The 20,432-nt window shown below is 39.8% G+C and overlaps 1 protein-coding gene across 1 annotated transcript; it reads right to left on the bottom strand.

The window, feature by feature from the left end:
* Nucleotides 1–1,229: 1,229 nt before the first annotated feature.
* ankk1 (ankyrin repeat and kinase domain containing 1) lies at nt 1,230–19,645 on the bottom strand. The gene is given in 8 exon segments (XM_052039716.1): nt 1,230–2,524; nt 6,171–6,246; nt 7,207–7,322; nt 9,098–9,253; nt 10,489–10,538; nt 14,715–14,857; nt 16,804–17,085; nt 19,439–19,645. Coding segments are annotated over 8 exon segments (2,325 nt in total).
* Between the last annotated feature and the right edge of the window lie 787 nt (nt 19,646–20,432).

Genomic DNA, 20,432 nt, shown 5'->3' with positions numbered 1-20,432 from the left:
TACAGGAGGAGCATTCCACTGCCCTAACTACCATCCTGCCTACACTGAATCAAAGACTAAGGATTTACAGACAACAAAATAAAGACCTTACCAGTTCTTACCTATGCCTTCTTACTGAAACCTTTTCTTTAAAAGACCTGCTCGCACTCCCCTCACTTAGGTCACTTACTGAGCCTCTTCTCGTCGAACCCTCTTGAGCCAAATCCTCAGTCCCGCACTCTAACACTGAACCACTCCACCAATAGCCACTCCATTTAACCCTAGCTTATTTTTATTGGCCACTGCCGATTAGCTAATTAGCCGATTATTACTAACAATATGCAAGTGTGCCTCTTTAAGGGTCCTGCTCACTGAAAATGAACGCCAAGCACAGAGACTCACCTGAATGTCACAAAGCTCCAGTGACCCTGGTTTGATTCCGACCACCGATGCAGTCCACGTGGAGTTTGCATCGGTTTTCCCTCAGTGCTCCAGTTTCCTCCCACCTCCCAAAGGTGTGCTGGCTTGTAGGTTAATTGGCCACTGTAAATTATCCTCAGTGTGAATGGGTGGCAGAAGATTCAGGGGATGACCGTAGTGATCACATGAGGAGGAGGGAACTGGGTAATAAGTGGGGGAATGGGACTAATGGGATTGCCCCGAAAACTGGAATAGACGTGATGGGCCAAAAGGTAAATACTTTCACAATCACACTGAGTAAAATTTTAAATTACGAACATGATACTAGATTGCCAAAAGCATTGGGAATGGTGATAAGGTCCAAACAGTAGGTACTCTGGCATTCTGACAAAGCTTACATCTAACATTCCAGACTCAAGCCAAGATTCTGGACGTGGAAGATAAGATAAAATAAGATATTTATTTATTAGTCACATGTACATCAAAACACACAGTGAAATATGTCTTTTTGCATTGTTAAGAATGTGCTGGGGGCGGCCCTCAAGTGTCACCACTCTTCCAGCACCAACATAGCATGCCCACAGCTCCTAACCTGTACGTCTTTGGGATGTGGGAAGAAACCGGAGCACCCGGAGGAAACCCACACAGACACAGGGAGAACATACAAACTCCTTACGGACAGTGGCAGGAATTGAACCCAGGTCGCTGGCGCAGTAAAGCATTATGCTAACCGCTATGCTACCGTGCTCCAACAGATTTAATATCCCCAGCATCTTGTTTATTAACTTTGAAGTCTTTTGAGTTTGAGAACAGACACATAACAAAGTAAGTTATGAATTAGCTTTTGACGCTTCTTCAGCTGTGAGTACACTGACCACACTGTGTTTCCGATGTTTCACAGCTAACTGAAGGGGAGTGTTCTGATTCTCATCCCTAGCCTTCAAGTCAGCACCGTATGTAATCAGCGTTCTTACAATGTTTACACTGCCACTCAGAGCTGCCAAATGCAGCGATGTCCACCCAATTCGATTGACAGCATTAACATTGGCTTTGTGATCAAGCAACTTCATAAGACAGCAGAGTCTGCCTCTGTGGGCAGCAAGGTGCAGTGGTGTCCATCCTGATGCCTCAGTGGCATTAGGATTGGCACCTCTTTCTAGGAGGTCAGAGACAACTTCCTCTTGGTTGTAGCAGGTTGCCAGATGCAAAGGAGTCCATTCACTGTCTCCACTGACATTAAGGTCAGATAAACTATCAATCAGAAGTCGTACTGTTGTTATTTGACCTTTCAAAGCAGCAAGATGCAGGGGTGTCCAATTTTGCAAGGACTTTTGATTGACATTAGCTCCATGCTTCAGGAGGTGCCTGCAGATACCTGTGTGGCCATTCAGCGCCGACAAATGCAGAGGGGTGTAATGAGAGCAGTCTAGACAATTGATATCAGCTCCACTGTTCACCAGCAGCCTTGTGACCCTGAAGAAACCCCGCTCAACCGCTAGATGGAGGGGAGTCTTAAGGCCAATCTGTGCTTTATTGAGATCAGCTCCTTGACTAATCAGTAGCTTCGTGATGTTGCAGTGACCATAATAAGCAGCGAGATGAAGAGATGTGCGACGATCTGTCTCCTGTAAATTGACGTTGGCCTGTCGAGTGAAGAGCACCCGGATTACGTTCTCGTGGCCGTTCTGAGATGCTAGGTGGAGAGGTGTCCACCCGTCGTGCTCCTTTACATTGACATGGGCATCCTTGTCTAAAAGCAGCCGGGCAATGCGGTCATCCCCATTTTGAGAAGCAAAATGTAGAGGTGCCCATTTGTCTTCATCCATTAGATCCACTTCAGCTCCCTCCTGGATTAATAACATGCACAGATCCACGAGGCTTTTCTGTACTGCTAGTATCAGAGGCGTGACCCCTCTGGATGTTTGAGCATTTACAGAGCCTCCGTACTTCAGTACAAGCTGAACAAACTCCATATCTCCAGTGAGAACAGCCAAGTGCATCAAAGTGTAGTCTTCCACATAGCTCAGAGTAACGTGCTCTTTTCTGAATATTCTCTTCAAATTACTGATGTCTCTTTCCAGTAGAGATTGTAACAGCTCCCTTCTAGAATCAATGGAGACTTCACCTACAATAAGTAGATAAGAATGTAAGAAACAGAAACAGCGATCGGCCAATGCAATACCTGGAGCCCACTCTATCATTCAATATGATCCATAACAAAAACAGAAAATGCTGGGGATAGTCAGATGGTTAGACAGCATCTGTGGAGAGGGAAACAGAATCAATGTTTCCGGTCAATGAGACTCCCTGAGAGAACAGTCACTGACCTGATTTTTAGTACATTAATCCACAACACATTTTGTGCTTGCCAGTGAAACAAGTGAAACACAGAGAAGCAGGAACGAGTTATACCAGAAGATGTTTACGGCAAAGAACTGTATGAAGAGGGTGGCCTAAGTTTTTATCCATGTAGGTTTGGAGTATTTTGACATCTACATTTTGAGAATGAAAGTTGACTCCTGGTGAACAAACTGTGAGGAACACCGACCATACTGCAAGGAAGGACAACAGAATGAGACCATTCAACCAGATCAGGGTTTATTTGCATCTTAATTCTGTTTAGTAGCCTTGGTCCTGAAGCCCTCAGTATCTTTACCCAACACAAATGCATCAATTACAGTTTTAAACTCCGGCTTCAAGCTTCAATAGTCTGAAGGGAAACTGCTCTGTGTGAAGGAGGGCTGTTTGACTTGTAAGGAGTGGACCTAATATTAAAGATTGCAGCTTCTTACGTATGCCTCCCTCCTTCCCACATAGCAGAACATATCGCTTTTCCATATCTATCCTATCATCTCCTTTCAATAAACAAATCTTAAAGCGTGCATAAGTGTCATGTACTTAAAAATGGTGAATGCTAGATATACTTAGCAGGTCAAGCAGCATCTATAAAGAGAGAAACAGTTAATACTTCCAGTCATTGATCTTCCATCAATGCTGTCTGACCTGCTGAGTATTGACAGCATTTTCTGCTACATTTCATTTTTCCAACATACGCAGTTTCTGTCAGCCAAGAGCACCCAGATAAGTTGTCATTAAGCCATTGACTTGCAGACTGTTCTCTGTGATGATCCCAGGCCTATTTTCTAAACCCTACCTCATCATAAATTCTTACATGTAGAAGGCAATTTTAATCCAATTGGCAATTAGAAACTAGCAACAGGGCTGTTGAAATGCACTTGTGACTTAGCCACTACCTCCCCCTTAATTTCTCCCCAGCGTAGTCCTGATTTTAACGAGCACTTTTGCAGCATTAGCAAAGCACCCAGTTTGCATATCAGGGTTGATGAAGTCATTGGAACCTGACTACAATCTTAAACCCAGTCTGAGTCAGGGGGAGACCATTCTTATATTCATGCCAGATGAAGACAATCAGGGACGATTTCATGTAGAATTCATTTTCATCAATTTGCCTCACAGAGACAGAAAGAATAGAAGTTTTGTTTGATAAATTGCATAGTTTATAGTTTTAAATTTAAATCAGTTGGGATGCCTCAGACTGTGACAACTCCACTGATATAATCTATACAGCACTTCAAGACAATGAAAAATTAGCCTGGGATTTGGTCAACATCCAGTTTAACCTCTGGTCTTTCCCAAATGGCCTAATTTAACACTTAAATTGAAACTGAGTCTAGGAAATTGACAGTCTTTGCAAGCAGAAAAGCTTTCAATTCAGGCACTGTGAAGATAAAGAATACTTTAGAATAATAAAAAAACACCCAGGAGAGTAAAGTTAGCCTAGCATGTTAACCATTAACAAGAATGTGAACAGCAAATTGAAACCTTATTTTTAAAATTTGCTTTCAGGCAGAGCTTAACCGTACTGTTGATGGAACAGAGGGCAGATCTGGAAGCTTTCTCTTTGCTGCCTGAGGTGTTGAACAACTTCTGTATTTATTTCAGATTTCCAGCACCTGCACTTTTGCTTTTTGATTGATTTATAATTATAGTTTTGCCAGAATTATTGTAGTTAATGACTAGATTGACCCGCAGTCATGTATAGAAAACCTTAAAGAAAGGAAGTGGACGGAGTAAGAGTACATGAAGCAGGAGTTGGCTTTGCAGAAATTTCTCCTGCATGCTCCACCACTCAATAAGGTAATTCACCAATCCTTTACCTTATCTATTTTCCTGCCTGAGTTCAAGAATTTCTTTATCACCTTAGTATTAAAAAACATATTGGCCTCAGCCTTAAGTGAACTGAACAACTCAGCATGCACAGCCCTCTGAGATGCAAAACTCCAAAGATTTATAACTCTCAGAATTTGCTCCTCTACTCAGTCCTATATAGTGATCCCTGATCCCACGTCCCCTCATTCTACACTCTCTAGCCCGAGGAAACAGTATCTATCCTGGTAAGCCCACTCAAAATCTTCTATCCTTTATTAAGATTACCTTGAATGCTTCTAACCACCACTGTATAATAACTGGTCCTACTTTACCTTTCCTCATAGAGCAACGCCTTCAACCCAGAAGTGTAGCTTCTGTTCAAATATTTAACTGGTTTTAGAGTGTGTTTGGATGTCTTGTCAAAAGGAGGCATCTCAGCCTGCCATTGGACCTTACAGTGGGTTCATATTACCAATGTGTACATATGCAGCCACTCACAATTAGATAAATACACACATCAGGATATGAACTAATATTAGTTTCCAATCTCCCTTCCATCTAACTCCTCACTGAAATGACTACCTTTAAAGTGTAAACCAAGTCATCAAATGTCAGCAAGCTATCTGGTCATTTGAGTAGAGGAGGGGTGGAGAGCGGTTTAATTAAGATCAAATCCATTTCTGTGTTCATCTAGATATGAACCACTTACACTCAACGTCATAAAGTCAGGACAATATACATGTGAACAAGGAATACACGTATCCTGTTACTGGGATTGGAGAGGTATACAGTTGAAGAGGTATGACAGTTCAATAGTTACAATAATGGACTAACATCTCAAGTGATACCAACTCCAATCCCATCATTATACCATCAGATCTTGTTTACAAAGCCACTTCTCTATTATCATTCAATCTGAAGAACCTGCGACTCCATACTTGAGCACAGCCCGCAGTATATGGTTGACTCTTCATGTCCTTTGAATTAACATAACACACTGCATTTGTTTCTAGAAACTTGAGCAGTACCACCATAGGGAAACCGACCTACCAGCACTCCCCTCAGTCAGAGAAGAAATAAACAAGAAATTCATACCGATTTAGAGCAGTGTATCTGTTAGATTCTAAACCTCATGATTACAGAGATTATGTTAGGATGCAGAGTTTGGAGAGTCTTCCAGGTTTGCCTGTGTTAACCATGTTGAAGCATCATAATTAAGGACTGATCAAAATTGCCCATCAATTACAAATGACCATTCAAGACAACCATGATGACGTTTCTTCCAATCATTTTTCCTCTATTTCCTTAATATGTAATGTCACAATTTTATTTATTTTTTAAATGTTTCACTGTTCTTCAGCTTTTATTGGTTAATATTTTCTCTCCTGCTTTCAACATCTCTACTCCACCGAAGCACAACCACACATCAGCAATTCAAACCTGTTTCAATGTATAATTACTTACGAAGATATTTTTGTGATCCGAAATCTTGGACGCCAAGAGATGCCTTGGTACAAACCATATATTTCCACTCACCTGGCCGTGGACCTTTGGCATCTGATGACAACTACTCAGTCTCTGGAGAATGTATATATACTCACCAATGCTCTCGGTCCCTGACAACAGACTCAACTTCTGCAATTCATAACTTGCAATCTCTGCAATTATTGTTCCATTCTATGGAAAATGGAGAAAAAGGAATGTTGATTAACTGCTCGGAAATTCTACACCTTAATTCATTCTATTTGATCAAGAACTACTTAGTAAGTCCTGTACCATCTTGTAAGTGCCAAGTGTTTGCCAACTAAATTACACTTCATAGTAACAATGCAATGTTGAGGTATGCAGCCACCTAATTCACCCAGGTCCACTGACTGCACTCTCTACGTGGTCAATACTCCCATAACTAGAACAAAACTACAAGCTTGGTCTCAGTGCAGCAACAGGTAAACCATCAGAAACAATGGTTTCACCTAAATTCTGAGTTCATATGGGTTAAACTATGGCATAGATTTGGACAGAATAGGACAGGCCATGCAATCCCACTTGTAGGTTTTTTAGATGGCTCTACTACTGGAACTCTCTACTAACCGTAGGAGTACCTTCATCAGAAGGGTTGCAACAGTTTGAAGAAGGGTGGCTGTCACCACCTTCTCAAGTGCAGTTAGGGATGGTCAACAAATCCTTACCATTCCAGGGGCACACATATTCTAAAAATTAATAGATAAATTAGACATCCTTTCTCACCTTATTTCATCTCACTGTCAGCATATCCTAACTGGTAGAAGCAAAAATATTCAATCCATGCCTTAGTTGTGGTATAGTGGCTAGCACTCTAGCTTCTGAATTGGATAACTGTGGATTCTGTCCTGCTCCACACACTTGAGCCTTAATTTATCCCAAATTCAACATTTAAAAGAAAGACTACCCCACTATATATCTGTGGGGCCATACCATGTACAAATTACATGCCCAATTTCATCCATTACAACAGAAACTACATTTCAAAATTATTTCATTTGCTGTGAAGCACTGGGGCTCAATCTAAGCTGTTTAAGGGGTTCAATTAATACTAGTTCATTTTCTCTTTCTCAACACAAATTTTTAGATAAACAACACCACTGAAGATCAGCATACGTGAAAGCTACTTTGTGGCGACTGAGGGGTCATCTTTGATTTCTCAGTTGTCTTATTGGCTTGAATGTCTGGAAATTGTAAGAGGCCACACAATATTTCGGTTTCCACAATGATTTCTAGAAAAGAAATGTTTAAAAATTAACTATCGATCTATTAGTAAATTAAAAGCAAGAAAACTGGAAATACTTAGCAGGCCAGGCAGCACCTTTGGAGGGAGGTTCAGAGTTAAGATTTTAGGTTGGTGATCTTTCATCAGGGTGCTCCGATGATAGGTCATTAACCTGAAACATTAACTCTCCACATTCTGCCTGATGTGTTGGTCATTTCCAGCATTTTCTATTTTTTTATTTAAGGCTTTCTGCTTCTGCAGTTTTCTGGTTTTCAATATTAATTTGAATTTCCTGAAAATGATCAGCTCATAATTGACATGGATGTGAATCTAAGGCTTATTTCTCTCCAAGCAATTTTCTGGATATGTGGTTTACATTAGTTTTACACTGAATCATGCTCCACATGAATGTCTTCAACAGTTTCTGCTTCTGCAAGTTATGTCCCCATGATTAATACACCTCTGCTCCCACACAAACTCTTGCATTTGCCTCAGTTCTGACCTAAAATTCATCCAAAAATGTCCCCAAATCTCTCTTTCTGCTGTAAAATGGCAAATTATTTTGCAGCATTTTTAAAAATTATTTCTCATCACTAAGATCTAGACTGTATTTTGCTTTGAACACTTTTTTTTAATGAATGTCTTCAAAATCTGTAACATAAAATTATAAAAAACACCCACCCTTACCTAAACCTGCTGCATTTGATGTACATAAGTCCTGAACTTAAAGAAAAGACACAATGTTCAGTACTTCCCTCGTGTCTTTGCTTGTTTTATTTCTAGGAAATATTGACATAAAATGTTATTTGCGGAAAATGCCAAAAGAAATTGCAGTTTAATTCCAGAGTTCATCAGGACGAGGAAGTGTTGACCCTCACAAAATTGTTCAGGCAATAATAATGTATCTTGTGATGTTTTTCCCTCCCACTTTCTTTGCTCCACCAACAGTGGCCATGCCTTCAATCCTCTAGGACATAACCTCCGAGACTCATTCCCCAAACCTCCACAGCTATTTGTTGGTCAGGATCTTGGTCATATTACCTCCTTCTCTCACTCTGCATCAACTCAGTTCATCTCACTAGGGTCTGTGAAGGCACCCCTTTTGGCTCCTACTGAAGGCATTATATCAAGAGTCATACAGCACAGAAACAGGCCCTTCAGTCCCAACTGGTCCATGCCGACCAAGATTCCTATCAAAGCTAGTCCCATTTGCCCGTGTTTGGCCCATAACTCTCAAAACTTTTCCTATCTATATACCCTTCCAAGTGCCTTTTAAATGTTGTTAATATACCTGCCTCAAACACTTCTTCTGGCAGCTTGTTACATATACTGACCACCCTCTGGGTGAAAAAATGTAAGATTATTACTGTTGACACCAACGCCAAGCAAATCAGAGCCAGTCGCATAATGCCACAGATAGAAAAATCCACAATGAGTCACAATTACATACATTTCAATTACAAACATGATCCTTCTGGATGGTTGCTGGTCATAAATCAAGAGACAGTGAGAGATAACCCACGCAACTGTTTAGAGGGCATTGCTTAATGTTGTTATCATAAAATTGCTTGGTAATAGGTATCAGGTTCTTGATTTGAATCCAAAAGTATATTGGCTTATTATAGAGAATTAAATTCATCACACAATGTGCAAAGAGTTTCCTTTCCACATCTTGATGCGTTAAATCCAAATACTTTTCTCCAACACCTAGTTCAAAAACCATCTGTAAAACAAAGCCCACAATTCAATACATGTTTGTTGCCCCATCAATAAGTAGCATGCCTGAGAATGCAGGCCGTCTTTTTGGTTCCTGATCCCAACATCTTCGCATCAATTCCACCACCTGTGCACATCCTGGTGGACCATTTTCTGGAATTATGTTGAGGCATGGTCTCTCTCCTGCTACCACCTTCACAAATACAGCCATTATGTTTGTCCCTGAAATGTACAAAAGCAGACAGAAGGACTTAGATACTCAAAAGTATCATCTCTTTATAAACACTGAGTGTTTGATCCAAGATGGTGTACCATAGCTTAAATATGCAAATATAACATCACCAAGATACAAATTAACACACACACACACACACACACACACACACATTCACACACACACACTCACATATACACACACACACCACACACACACACTCACACACACACACACACACACACATTAGTATCATAGAATTGTTACAGGAGGAATGTATTCAGCTTACTGAGTCCATACCTACTCCCTGTAGAGCAATCTATTCAGCTCCATTCCCTGTTCTTTCCCCATAGCCCCATAGATTATTTCCCGTCTACCCACCTGTTTCCCTTTTGAAAGCTCTAATTGTTTCCCCTACCCTTATAGACTGTGAGCTCCAGATCATCACCACGATGTTAAGACAATTCCCCTTGTGACCCTACCCGCGTTTTTTTTACCCTTCATTTCAAATTTGCTTCCTATTGGGAACAACCTCACTCTATTTACCCTATCTAAGCACATCATCACTTCGATCACCTCTATCAAATCTCCGTAAGCAAAAACAAAATTAATTTGAAATACACGAATTCTCCTCAGTAATTTGAAGAAATGGAAAGAAAGAAACAACTGTTGACTTGTCAGCTGGAATCCAAGAATCGTTGAGAATGCATTAATAAATTTATTTTAGCTTTTAGTTTTATACGAAGAAGGTATCATTCTTGGGTACCATTTTCGTCAACATATTTCTTTTGCATAGTTTTAATATACAGCTGCAAACCTACTCATCCTAAACAGATTAATAAACACATTACCCAATGCACTCCCAGAGTAAATGAAATTTTCTGATGTTATGGTGAATCATATAAACCATCATATTATTTTCTGAGGAGCAATAATGCACAATCTCTTCACAGATCACTAAGTACCACAGAAATGATTTTGCAAAGCAAGCAGACAAGTTAATTGTATTCAAACCCATCCATCTTCATCGACCACAAAACTCTCCAACAAAATTAATGTTAGTAATCATAATTAAGTGCAGTAATAACAATGAATACATCCATCATAGTAAGATCATACTCTTAGATGGTCCTTCTAAGAGTAACTCAGTAAATCTCATTCACAAGGTTTTCTGTAAAGGGAATAGCAGTTGCCAGGATTACTGTAGTGACGTGCTTGCAGGAAGAATTAGTGATGGTGTTACCAGCATAGGGCTTCTGCTGAGTCAGGGCCTCCCACACAACAATGGAGAAGCTGGAAAAATAAAAGTTCGGAGTAAGTTTCTTTATGACAGGACGGCTATCCAGAGTAAATCAAATGCGAGTATTTTATAATTGGATGAAGAAATGATATTTCAATATAAACCAATTAAACCATTAACTTTCAATTCTACTATACCTTTATCGTACAATGTATAATGATAGAAAGTATCCATGGAGTGTAGGAGGCTGAGGGGTGGCCTTATAGAGGCAGGTAAAATCATGAGGGACATAGATAGGGTGGATTGCCACGGCCTTTTTCCCAGTGCAGGGGAGTCAAAATCTGAGGGCACGAATTTAAGGTGAGAGGGGAAAGAAATAAAAGGGACCTGAGAGGAAAATTTTTTTCACACAGTGGGTGGTGGGTATATGGAACAAGCTGCCAGAGGAAGCTGCAGAGGTGGGTACAATTACCATGTTTAAAAGACATTTAACAGGCATTTAGAAGAGGGACATGGGCCAAATGCAGGCAAATGGGCCTAGCTTGGATAGACATCTTGGTCGGCATGGACAAGTTGGGCTGAAGTGCCTGTTTCCATGCTGTATAACTCTATGACTCTTTCCCAATGTACTTCACAGGAATGTTATCAAGCAAAATTTAACATTGAACCACATGAGATTTTAGAAGAGCTTCAAAATCTTGGTTAGAGAGGCAGGCTTTAAGGAGCATCTTAAAGGAGGAAAGAAGGGAGAAGAGATAGTTTAACAGAATTCGAAAACTTTGTACTTAGGGGGCTGATGGTAAATCGACTAAAATTGCGAGATCACTAAAAAGTGATCTCAGAGGCTTGAGATTATAGAGATAAAAAAGTGAGGCCAAGGAAGAATTTGAAAAGAAAATTAGAAGTTCAAAATCAAACAGTTGTCAAGCTGGTAGGTAATCTAGGTGGATGAGTAGAGTGATGCTGGATAAACAAGTCCAAATGCAAGCTTCATACCTTTGTGTAACGTCAAACGATTACAAGGCACTGAAATAACAAATTCCATAATAACCACTTAAATCCTCAAGTGATAAATGATACAGTTGCTCTAATTCACTGGTAGAACAGTAAGATGATTCTATGAACATTAGTGACAGAATTTCTTTGCTAGTGGGTTTTTAAATTTTGTTTCTCCTTAATAATAACATAATGTAAATTAGGGTTGATATTACAAATTATCATTCCCAGCATAGAGGTTGGCAAGCATGGAGTTAAGAAGAGGTTGACATTTACCCCCAATCTCACTGGCTTCCATCCATTAGCATGAGAGTGGGTTGTTACCAATTGCAATACCTGAATTCTTACAAGGTGCAGCAAATGTGTAAACCTCCTTTCTGGGATCACTGACATATAAACTCTACCAAATGAGCCTAGAAATTCATTGATGCTTTAGAGGTACATTAATCTATCATTGTGCTGATGATGGCTTTGATCTTGGGGCAAGGTGCAGCACGTCACTGAAATGACCTTACAGTTGGGTGAGGCCTCATCTTCTTGCACTGCACCAGAGCGAAATATGTGAAGGAAAGCTGGTCTGTCCAGTGCCAAGGCCAAATCTAGATGGTCATGGGGGAGAGAGGCCACGGGATGGAGCAGGGGTGGAGGAAGGGTTAGGAATCAATTGTATGTTAGAACTACTGATCACTGCCAGTCATGGCCAGGAGATTGCTTTTGAAAGTTAGTTCGTGGGTCAGAGAATTAAGGGCTGATTGCTCGTCAATGAATGGTGGGAGGATATCAAATTGGTTGGTGAATATTGGGTGTGGGGTGAGGAAGTTCTGTAAGCAAGAGGTGGGTCATAGCCTCCAATCAACAGTCAGGGATCAGTTCTTAAGACCAGTGCCCAGAGTTTGGAGATCTGGAGATCTAAAGACCTGAGATGAATTTCCAGCCCAGGGCTGGATTGGCTCAAAGAAGCCCCATTTAATTCATACAACCCGCAGAGCTGAGAGTGCCTACAACAGCTGCATTCTAAATTCTCCTGGAAACATGGGGAACAACGCAGTTACATGTGTAGCTAGTGCAGAATGTACATAATCGTGCAAATGTAAGTTCTGAAAGGAAGCATCCCATCAAATTTCTGGCATGATTCCACCAGGAAACCAGTGTTCCACTCCAGAAAAGCACTTTCCTCGGCAGGGTGCTGTAAAAGGTAGCCCTGTGTGACCAAATTTCTAAGCAACACATCATACAACACTGTGCTTCATATTATTCTCCAAGAAAGGAATAGAATAAAAGATTAATAAAGCAAGATGAAGGCAAGAGTTATTAATCTTTTCTTTTCTTCTTTATGTATTTCTACCTTTCCCTCAAGTACTGATCCATTCAGATACTCTTTGTTACCTTGTCTGTGGTTAGTGAGTGTGCTAAAAGACACAGAAATCCAGAGACCTGTGCACATATCAGGCCTGGAACTCCAATACAGTACCTGGGGCATTCTGTAATGTTCAAGGTGACTTCTTTCAAATGAGCTGCTATATCAAAACGCTAACTTACCTCAAAGGTTGACTTAAAAGATCACTACTTTGAAGAACAGAGGAATTTCTCCTGATGTCCAAGCCAGTACTTATCCCTCAATCAACACAACTAAAAAGATTACTTGATCTTTGTTCTATGACTGTAGGATCTTGCTGTCTGCAAATTGCCTGCCATAATACCTATGTGGCTGAACTCCATAAGTACTTCATCAGGAGATACCATGACATTATTCCTTTTTCCTTGTCGAATTGTGCTAAAAAATTATGAATTTCTTATTGAATTTATGCCCTAACATTTTTGTCCCTCCCAGGGGTTTTCTGTATATGTTCCCCATCAAAGCCTCACAGGTGCTGAGATAGCTATATTTTTTCTGCTCAGGATAAGCTTCAAAGTAAGTGGAATGAATGTCTGCTCAGGAACTATGTAGAAGGTTAAAAGCTGAATCACACAATTTCTCTAAGATTCAATATGAAATCTCTCCTGTGGTTAGTAATGGGAAAGATGTATTTGGCTGAAGACCTGCTGGGCCAATTGCAGATTTCCTACTTTCATTCGAATGTAAACAATGACGATAAGGTCAAATATTCAATCATCTCAATCACAGATCATTTTCAATGTAATAATAGTACTTAGATATAAAACAATATAAAGCATCTCAAAGACATGGGTTGAATTGGTGAACGGGTCAGGAGAAATAAAATGAAAAACTACTAAGCTGTGGAAAGGAAGTTTGTTTTCTGTGTGGGATGATCAGGAAGGCTGGCACTATTAGAACTTAGAGATGACTGGGCAAATTATCATATCAGGTTACCAGTGTGGATAAGTATCAGGAAAGGTAGTTGCACTTTCAAGATAGATTGGGTGCTGAAGTATTCCCAAGACTGAGTTTTCTCTTTAGAGATATCACTGTGTTCATAGAGGAGTTACACGACTAAAGCAAGGGCCCAACAAAGCAGCATAAAGCAAACATCCACAAACTACAGAATTGGTAGAAAATAGAAAGAAAGAGAGAAAAAGAGAGAAAGAGAGAGAGAAAGAGAGAAAGAAAGGCAAATATACATTCATATATTAAATGAAAATCATTAAAAGATGCAGATGCTGCAAATCTGAAACAAAAACAGAAAATGCTAGAAACCCTCAGGTCAGGCACCATCGATGAAAGAGAAACAGATTCAATGTTTCAGGTTGCTGAAGCTTCATCAGAACATGCATAGAGCAACTTTCACAACCCCAGTATATCCAGAAGCAATTTATCGTCAGTGAAGCTCTTTTGAATTAGAAATCATAGCAAAGTAATTTACACACAACAACCTCCAACAAAGAACAATGTGATACTGAGTAGGTAATCTGATCTGGTGATGTTGATGGGGATCTTGGTCAACACACTATACCTCCTTCACATTGTCAGAACCCTACAATCATTATATTATAGATGGAGGTTGCTCAGCCCACCGCACAGGACCGTCCTGATGAAGGGTCTCAGCCTGAAACTTCAACTGTTCATTTCCCTCCACAGATGCTGCCTGACCTGCTGAGTTCCTCCAGCATTTTGTATGTGTTGCTCCAGATTTCCAGCATCTGCAGTCTCTTGTGTCTAACTCTGCTGTATTCCATCAATACCGTACTGGAGCTTCAGCCTAACTTTGTGCTAAATTGTCTCTAGAATGAAATTTAAAGACATAACTGAGTCCTGTAACCCAATGAAGTCTAACCTGTAAACATCATGCTTGACTCCAGAAGGTACGCTTGATAATTCTGGTGGCATATAGATGATGGTTCCTCTCTTTGCAGACCTTTCAATTTGTTCCATATTGCTCAAGGTATCTTCCCATTTTGATAATCCGAAATCTGCTATCTATATAATATAAAAATAACATGCTTGTTACTGAGCACAAACCTTTCCTTTCGTTTGCATGCCTCTTTGTTGAATAAAGCTTATTATTAGTTTGTTAAATTACATGCATTGGTTTGACAACTAAGAGTCGCACGAAGGCAGATGTGCTGCGCAATCCCCTGAACAAGCAATTATTTTCAACAGCATTTAATGAGATGACCTGTCACTTTAATTCTGTCTCACTTCCACTTTGATTATCCTGTCTTCAGCCTATTATACCAGTCCAATGAAATTCAACACAAGCTTAAAGATTACCCCCTAGACCGAGGAATCCTATTGTGCTTAGAAATGTACGCTAAAGTAGTATAATGGCCCCCAGAACACTATGCAAAAGATGCATTTCATGTGTGTGTTTTGATGTACATGTGACCAATAAAGATATCTATCTAGTAATGGACCTGAGCTAGTTTTCTCCAGGGCAGTGGGGAAGAGATATTCCTACATGTTGGACATACAAAGTATTGTGTATTTAAGTAGTGGCATTTTCAGACCTTCAATACATTTACACATGGTAATTGCGTGCAATTTCAAATGCAATGCTGGAAGGCAGATTTGCAAGTGCACCCTTGCAACTTGGTGAGAGCTCCTGATGTAGTAATCCTCAACAGAACTCATTGCTTCAAATCATGAAGCCTGATCAGATTACCTTCCAGTGGGTTGGCAGGATGGAAGCAGGAATTGACCCTATTCTCTGAAAGATAATTGGACATCATTGCGTTGTAGGTCAATGTCTAGGAGAACATTGGAATGGTCAGACCACTACCCACCCCCCAACAAAGGCAGCTCACCTGCATTGCCTGTCTAACCTGTACTGTAGAAGAAGATTCCTAGGTTGCCCTCAGCAGCAGATACACTGAAGGTGGTGCCACTAAGAATTATAACTTACATTAGGCAAGACTTCTTCCTGCTGAGGCTTGTTTTTCCACTTGTTTCATGCATATTTGCGCTCAAGCATTGCAACGGTGATAGCTATCTGTTGCGCAAGGATTAACATTACTGTGTGCACAATGGCCTTCATGGTACATCACACACACACAAATGAATTTCACAGTGTCCATTACATTCACACCAACTGCTTTTCACAATCAATCTTCTACTTTGAATATATTGAGCAGTATATAAAAAATTGCTACACAACAGAAATGTATCTCCTTATCTTTCTACTGGGCACATTGCACCTAACTTCAAAAATTTGAGATAATGATCTTGTTAATCTCATTTCTATCTCTTCTAAACCCTATTTACTTGCTTCACTGACATCCTCTTTTGCCTCACCTTATCATCCAAGTGATTTGTTTCACTTTATCTCATCTGCCTTCCTCTCTATACGTCGTCCCCATTATCCTTTCCCTCTGTCCCATCCTTCTCTACATTTGAACACTTATTTTGTCTCTTTTTCCTGCTTTTATATAGGGTCAGTGACATGAAACCTTAACTTTGTTTCTGTCTCCACAGATGCTGCCTGACCTGCTGTGTGTTTCCGTGCTTTAATTGCGAAGGTGACTTCACATTGGCTGCACCAATATTGGTGTAACAAATAAACTTTCACAACTTGCCAGAATTTGTGCCCTCAACTGATGACTTTAATACAGTGCTGTACTGCAATGTATATTGTATAGCTTATTTCTTATTATACTGCTTTAATCTGTAATGCAATCTGTCTTTCAGACTTAAAGGTAAAGGAAAGCGGAGTTTTGCTTTAAATTTTATATGACAGTGCAGAACTTCCTCAATACTCCACTGTGGCATCAGTTTGCATTGTATGCTAAAATGGGACTTCAACCTACAACCATCCAATGCCAAGATGAAAGAGCTATCACTAAGCCAAAGCTGGCGACTAATTGCTTTCACATCAACTGTCTTAAAAGTGTCAGATATAATAACTTCCAGTCAATCAACACAGCAACCTTGACATGGAGGTTTTCATCCAAGAGTACGTTTCCAGGTTTCAGCTCCAGATGAAGTAGAGGTGGATTCATACTATGCAAGAAATTCATTCCCAAAGCCATCTCATGAATAATCCGGAATTTCATTGGCCAAGGTAACGTATCCCTGACAAGCAACTTATCCAGCGAGCCATTTTCCAAATATTCCATTACAATTCCGGCTGGTCGTGTACAAATCCCATATATTGGTAAAGTATGCTTAAACCTCACTCTCGATATCTTTGCTGCCTCCTCCATCAGATGCTTCATGTTCCTGTAATAAGTTCAAGAAGAAAGATAATTTCCCAAGGCATACTTCTACAACATCCTTTTGCAGAATTTGATTCATTATTTTTTTCCAGATTTCCATTTCTCCTACAATCTTTAGGCCTTTGAAACCTACATCAACTATGACTAAATACTAAGTTACTTACCCTGAGCCAGAAATCTGATGGTGGGATAAAATGAGTGACGTTGGATTGGCCACTGATTATTAGCAGTTCCTTATCCTGATCTAGTTTCAGTCACTAGACTCAACGTGATAAAAGGAAGTTGTGTTCAGAATTATTTCTCCAGTCAAACAAAACTGTGAACTCCATTAGTCAGTTTAACTTTCATAAAAGGCAGCTTGAAGGAGGAGCCAAACCATACAAATAAAGCACCACTGTAATTTGTTCAGGCATGTTTGGCAGGTCTTTTGAAGTTGAATTGACATAGATTCAATTGGAGAAAAGTTTGCCATTTGGACTTTTAATTAATCTCAACAGTTCAAATCAGGAGAAGCCACCCTGTATCTGTATATTATAGATATCTCCTAAAGTTTATCTGCATTTCAACGAAAATTAAAGACAATATTGTTAATTAACAAAGAAATCGTAAACCAATTCTTACTTTTCCTATTCAAAGAGCTGACATAGTCTATCATAAATATTCACTGGGTTCCTCATTTATTCTTTTATCAATTCACATTTGCAGCATTAAATAGATTAATTGGCCAATGGGTGTTAAGGGTTTTCCTCTCCACTGGACCACCTTATCGTATCCATCTTTATCTTTTTCCTCTTATGTGTCTATTTAGCTTTTCCTTAAGTGCATCATTGCTAGGCAACTCAATTACACATTGCAGTGGTGAGTTCCAGATTCGAGCTGTTCTCTGAGTAAAGAATCTTCTCCTGAGTTCAGCGCTGGATTTATTTAGTAGACATCTGCTATTTAAATTCCCTGGTTCTGGCCTCACTTACATATAAATATCTTCCCTATGAATGCCCTCTCTAACCCTTGAACGCCTGTGTCAGGTCACTTCTCAAGTTCCTTTCTTGCAAAGGTAAGAACCTGAGTTTATTCAATTTATCCTGATAGGTATTCCTAACCTGATAATACAAGCTCTTTGAAGACACAAGAATGTAAGAAATAGACTCAGGTGTAAACTCCAAAGCTCCTCATATTCTCCACTTTTCAATAAGATTGGCTTAATTTTAACATCACCTCCACTCTTTGCCCTGTCCTATATCTCTTGATGGTCTTTGTACCCAATAACATATTGACTTCAGTTTTAGAAGTACTCAGTGAATGAGCATCCACAGCTCTGTAGAATAGAGAAATCCAAAGATTCACTGCTCTCTGATTGCAGAAAATTCTCCATATCTCAGTCTGAAACTACCAACCCCTTCTCCTGAGACTATGACCCCTACTTCTACAATCTCCAGGCAGGGATGGATGATAGCAGTCTGATTCCACAAATCCATAAATTCATAAATAGGGAAAGGCCTAAATGGTTCTAATGGCTTCAGCTGTATTCCTCACAATACGGACACAGTCACTTCACTTAGATCCCATGATCTATTGAAGGCAACTAAAATTAAAAATAACATTGAAAATAACATTGAGTAAAATACTGAAAATTTCATTCCTTTCCCTCTCATTCAATTGAATCCACCCAGATCAGATTGGCTTTGGGTTATCTAAACAAACGAGTTAATCCCCTCCCTAGCCAGGAACAGGTTCCACTCCCACTTGCAATAAAATCAGAAATGCTGGTCCCGGACCTGAAACGTTAACACTTTCTCTCTCCACAGATGCTGCCTGACCTGCTGAGTGTTGTCAGCATTTTTTGTTCTTATTTCAGGTTTCCAGCATCTGTAGTTTTGTTATTTGATTTTCATTTACAATAATTCAGCGTTCACCACTTGGTCACCTGTTTCGTAGGTTCTCCATTCTCTGGGACTAGAAGAAGCATCTCACATGCAAAAAACTTATACTTGTAAGCAGACCTCCACAGCCTTCCATATGTTTCTAAGACAAACTACAGTAGAGGGTTTTACTGGAGTTCACTCGGGTCTCATCACCCAAGATGTGGCATTGATAAATATTCAGCAATGCATATACTTATCAATGTTATTAACTAACGTAGCACATAAATGTTAAACCCTTACAAATTATAGGAAAAAGCAAAAGCTTTCCTGCAACAACTTCTATCACATAGGAACTGACTGTGCTCTGTACAAATAATATCATCCAAGTTTAGCTCCTGTTAATTGATTACTACAGCTTAAATTACCAGTTTATATTTCTTTGAAAAGTGAATGCACCTCTAACTGTAAATTATAATCTCTGGCACTCACCTTTCGAATGAAGATGATTCTTCACATAATAAATGGTAACACTTTAAGGCCAAGTTCACCCTCCACAATTTGTGTTTTATTTTGAAGACACTTGCAAAACTTCCTGATGTAATCTTGTTGAAAGACACAAAGTCATCCTCTGTAAACTCACTGGGAGTGATGCCTGATTGCTGAAGGACAGAGTCCTTCAGTTCTACTGCCATGGCAAGAGGAGAGAGCAGCTTTGGGGGAAAGAACAATTCACTGCCACCTGAACTTCCTGCTCAAATACATGGGTGGAGAATTAAGTGTAAATTGAAACTGCACGCTTTCAAAACAGGAACACTGTAACTCAAAACAATGACTACGGTGGATGTCCTATACGTTATAGTGTCATTAATAACATGTCCTATTTAAAAAAGAAATCAGAATATCTTAGCTGCTCTTATACTGAATTTTCAATTTCAAGTCTGGTATGCTTCAATTGTTTCATATTTTTAATTACATTTTACTTTCCTGTCTTTATATAAATCGGAATGAGGCTGGAAGTTTTGGGGTTTAGAGAGAATCACGATAAAGACAATAATAAATTGGCTGCCCATTTTTGCACCCTTCCTGATTTGATATGCCTTTGGTGGCCTTTAGCAGTGTGTGCAATGCTAGCACACATTTTGCGGTACTGTTGAAGAACAATTTCACTCCCGCCGACTTTCTTCTGGAATACGGTTCGCTGATGGGCGACAAAGAATCACGATTAACATTGACAAGGGCTCTGGAGACTCCTCAACAATCCTTTATCAAATAGTGCCATGGAATCTGTTATGTCCACCTGAAGGCAGAGTTTCAATGCTCCAACAGAAAGATGTACTCGAAGCATCAACATAGAATTGGTGCTCAAATCACTGGAGGGAACTTATACACATGGTCTGCCAAAGTGATGGGAATGTCACACTACAAACACACACAAAAACACACCTGAAAAAAGGGGGCTCCAAGACAAGAAATGAAAGC

The sequence above is a fragment of the Pristis pectinata genome, chromosome 27, assembly GCF_009764475.1.
Source record: "Pristis pectinata isolate sPriPec2 chromosome 27, sPriPec2.1.pri, whole genome shotgun sequence".
Classification (NCBI taxonomy): Eukaryota; Metazoa; Chordata; class Chondrichthyes; order Rhinopristiformes; family Pristidae; genus Pristis; species Pristis pectinata.
Note: the sequence above shows the minus strand (reverse complement) of the source record. Positions and strands in the feature narration are given on the sequence as shown.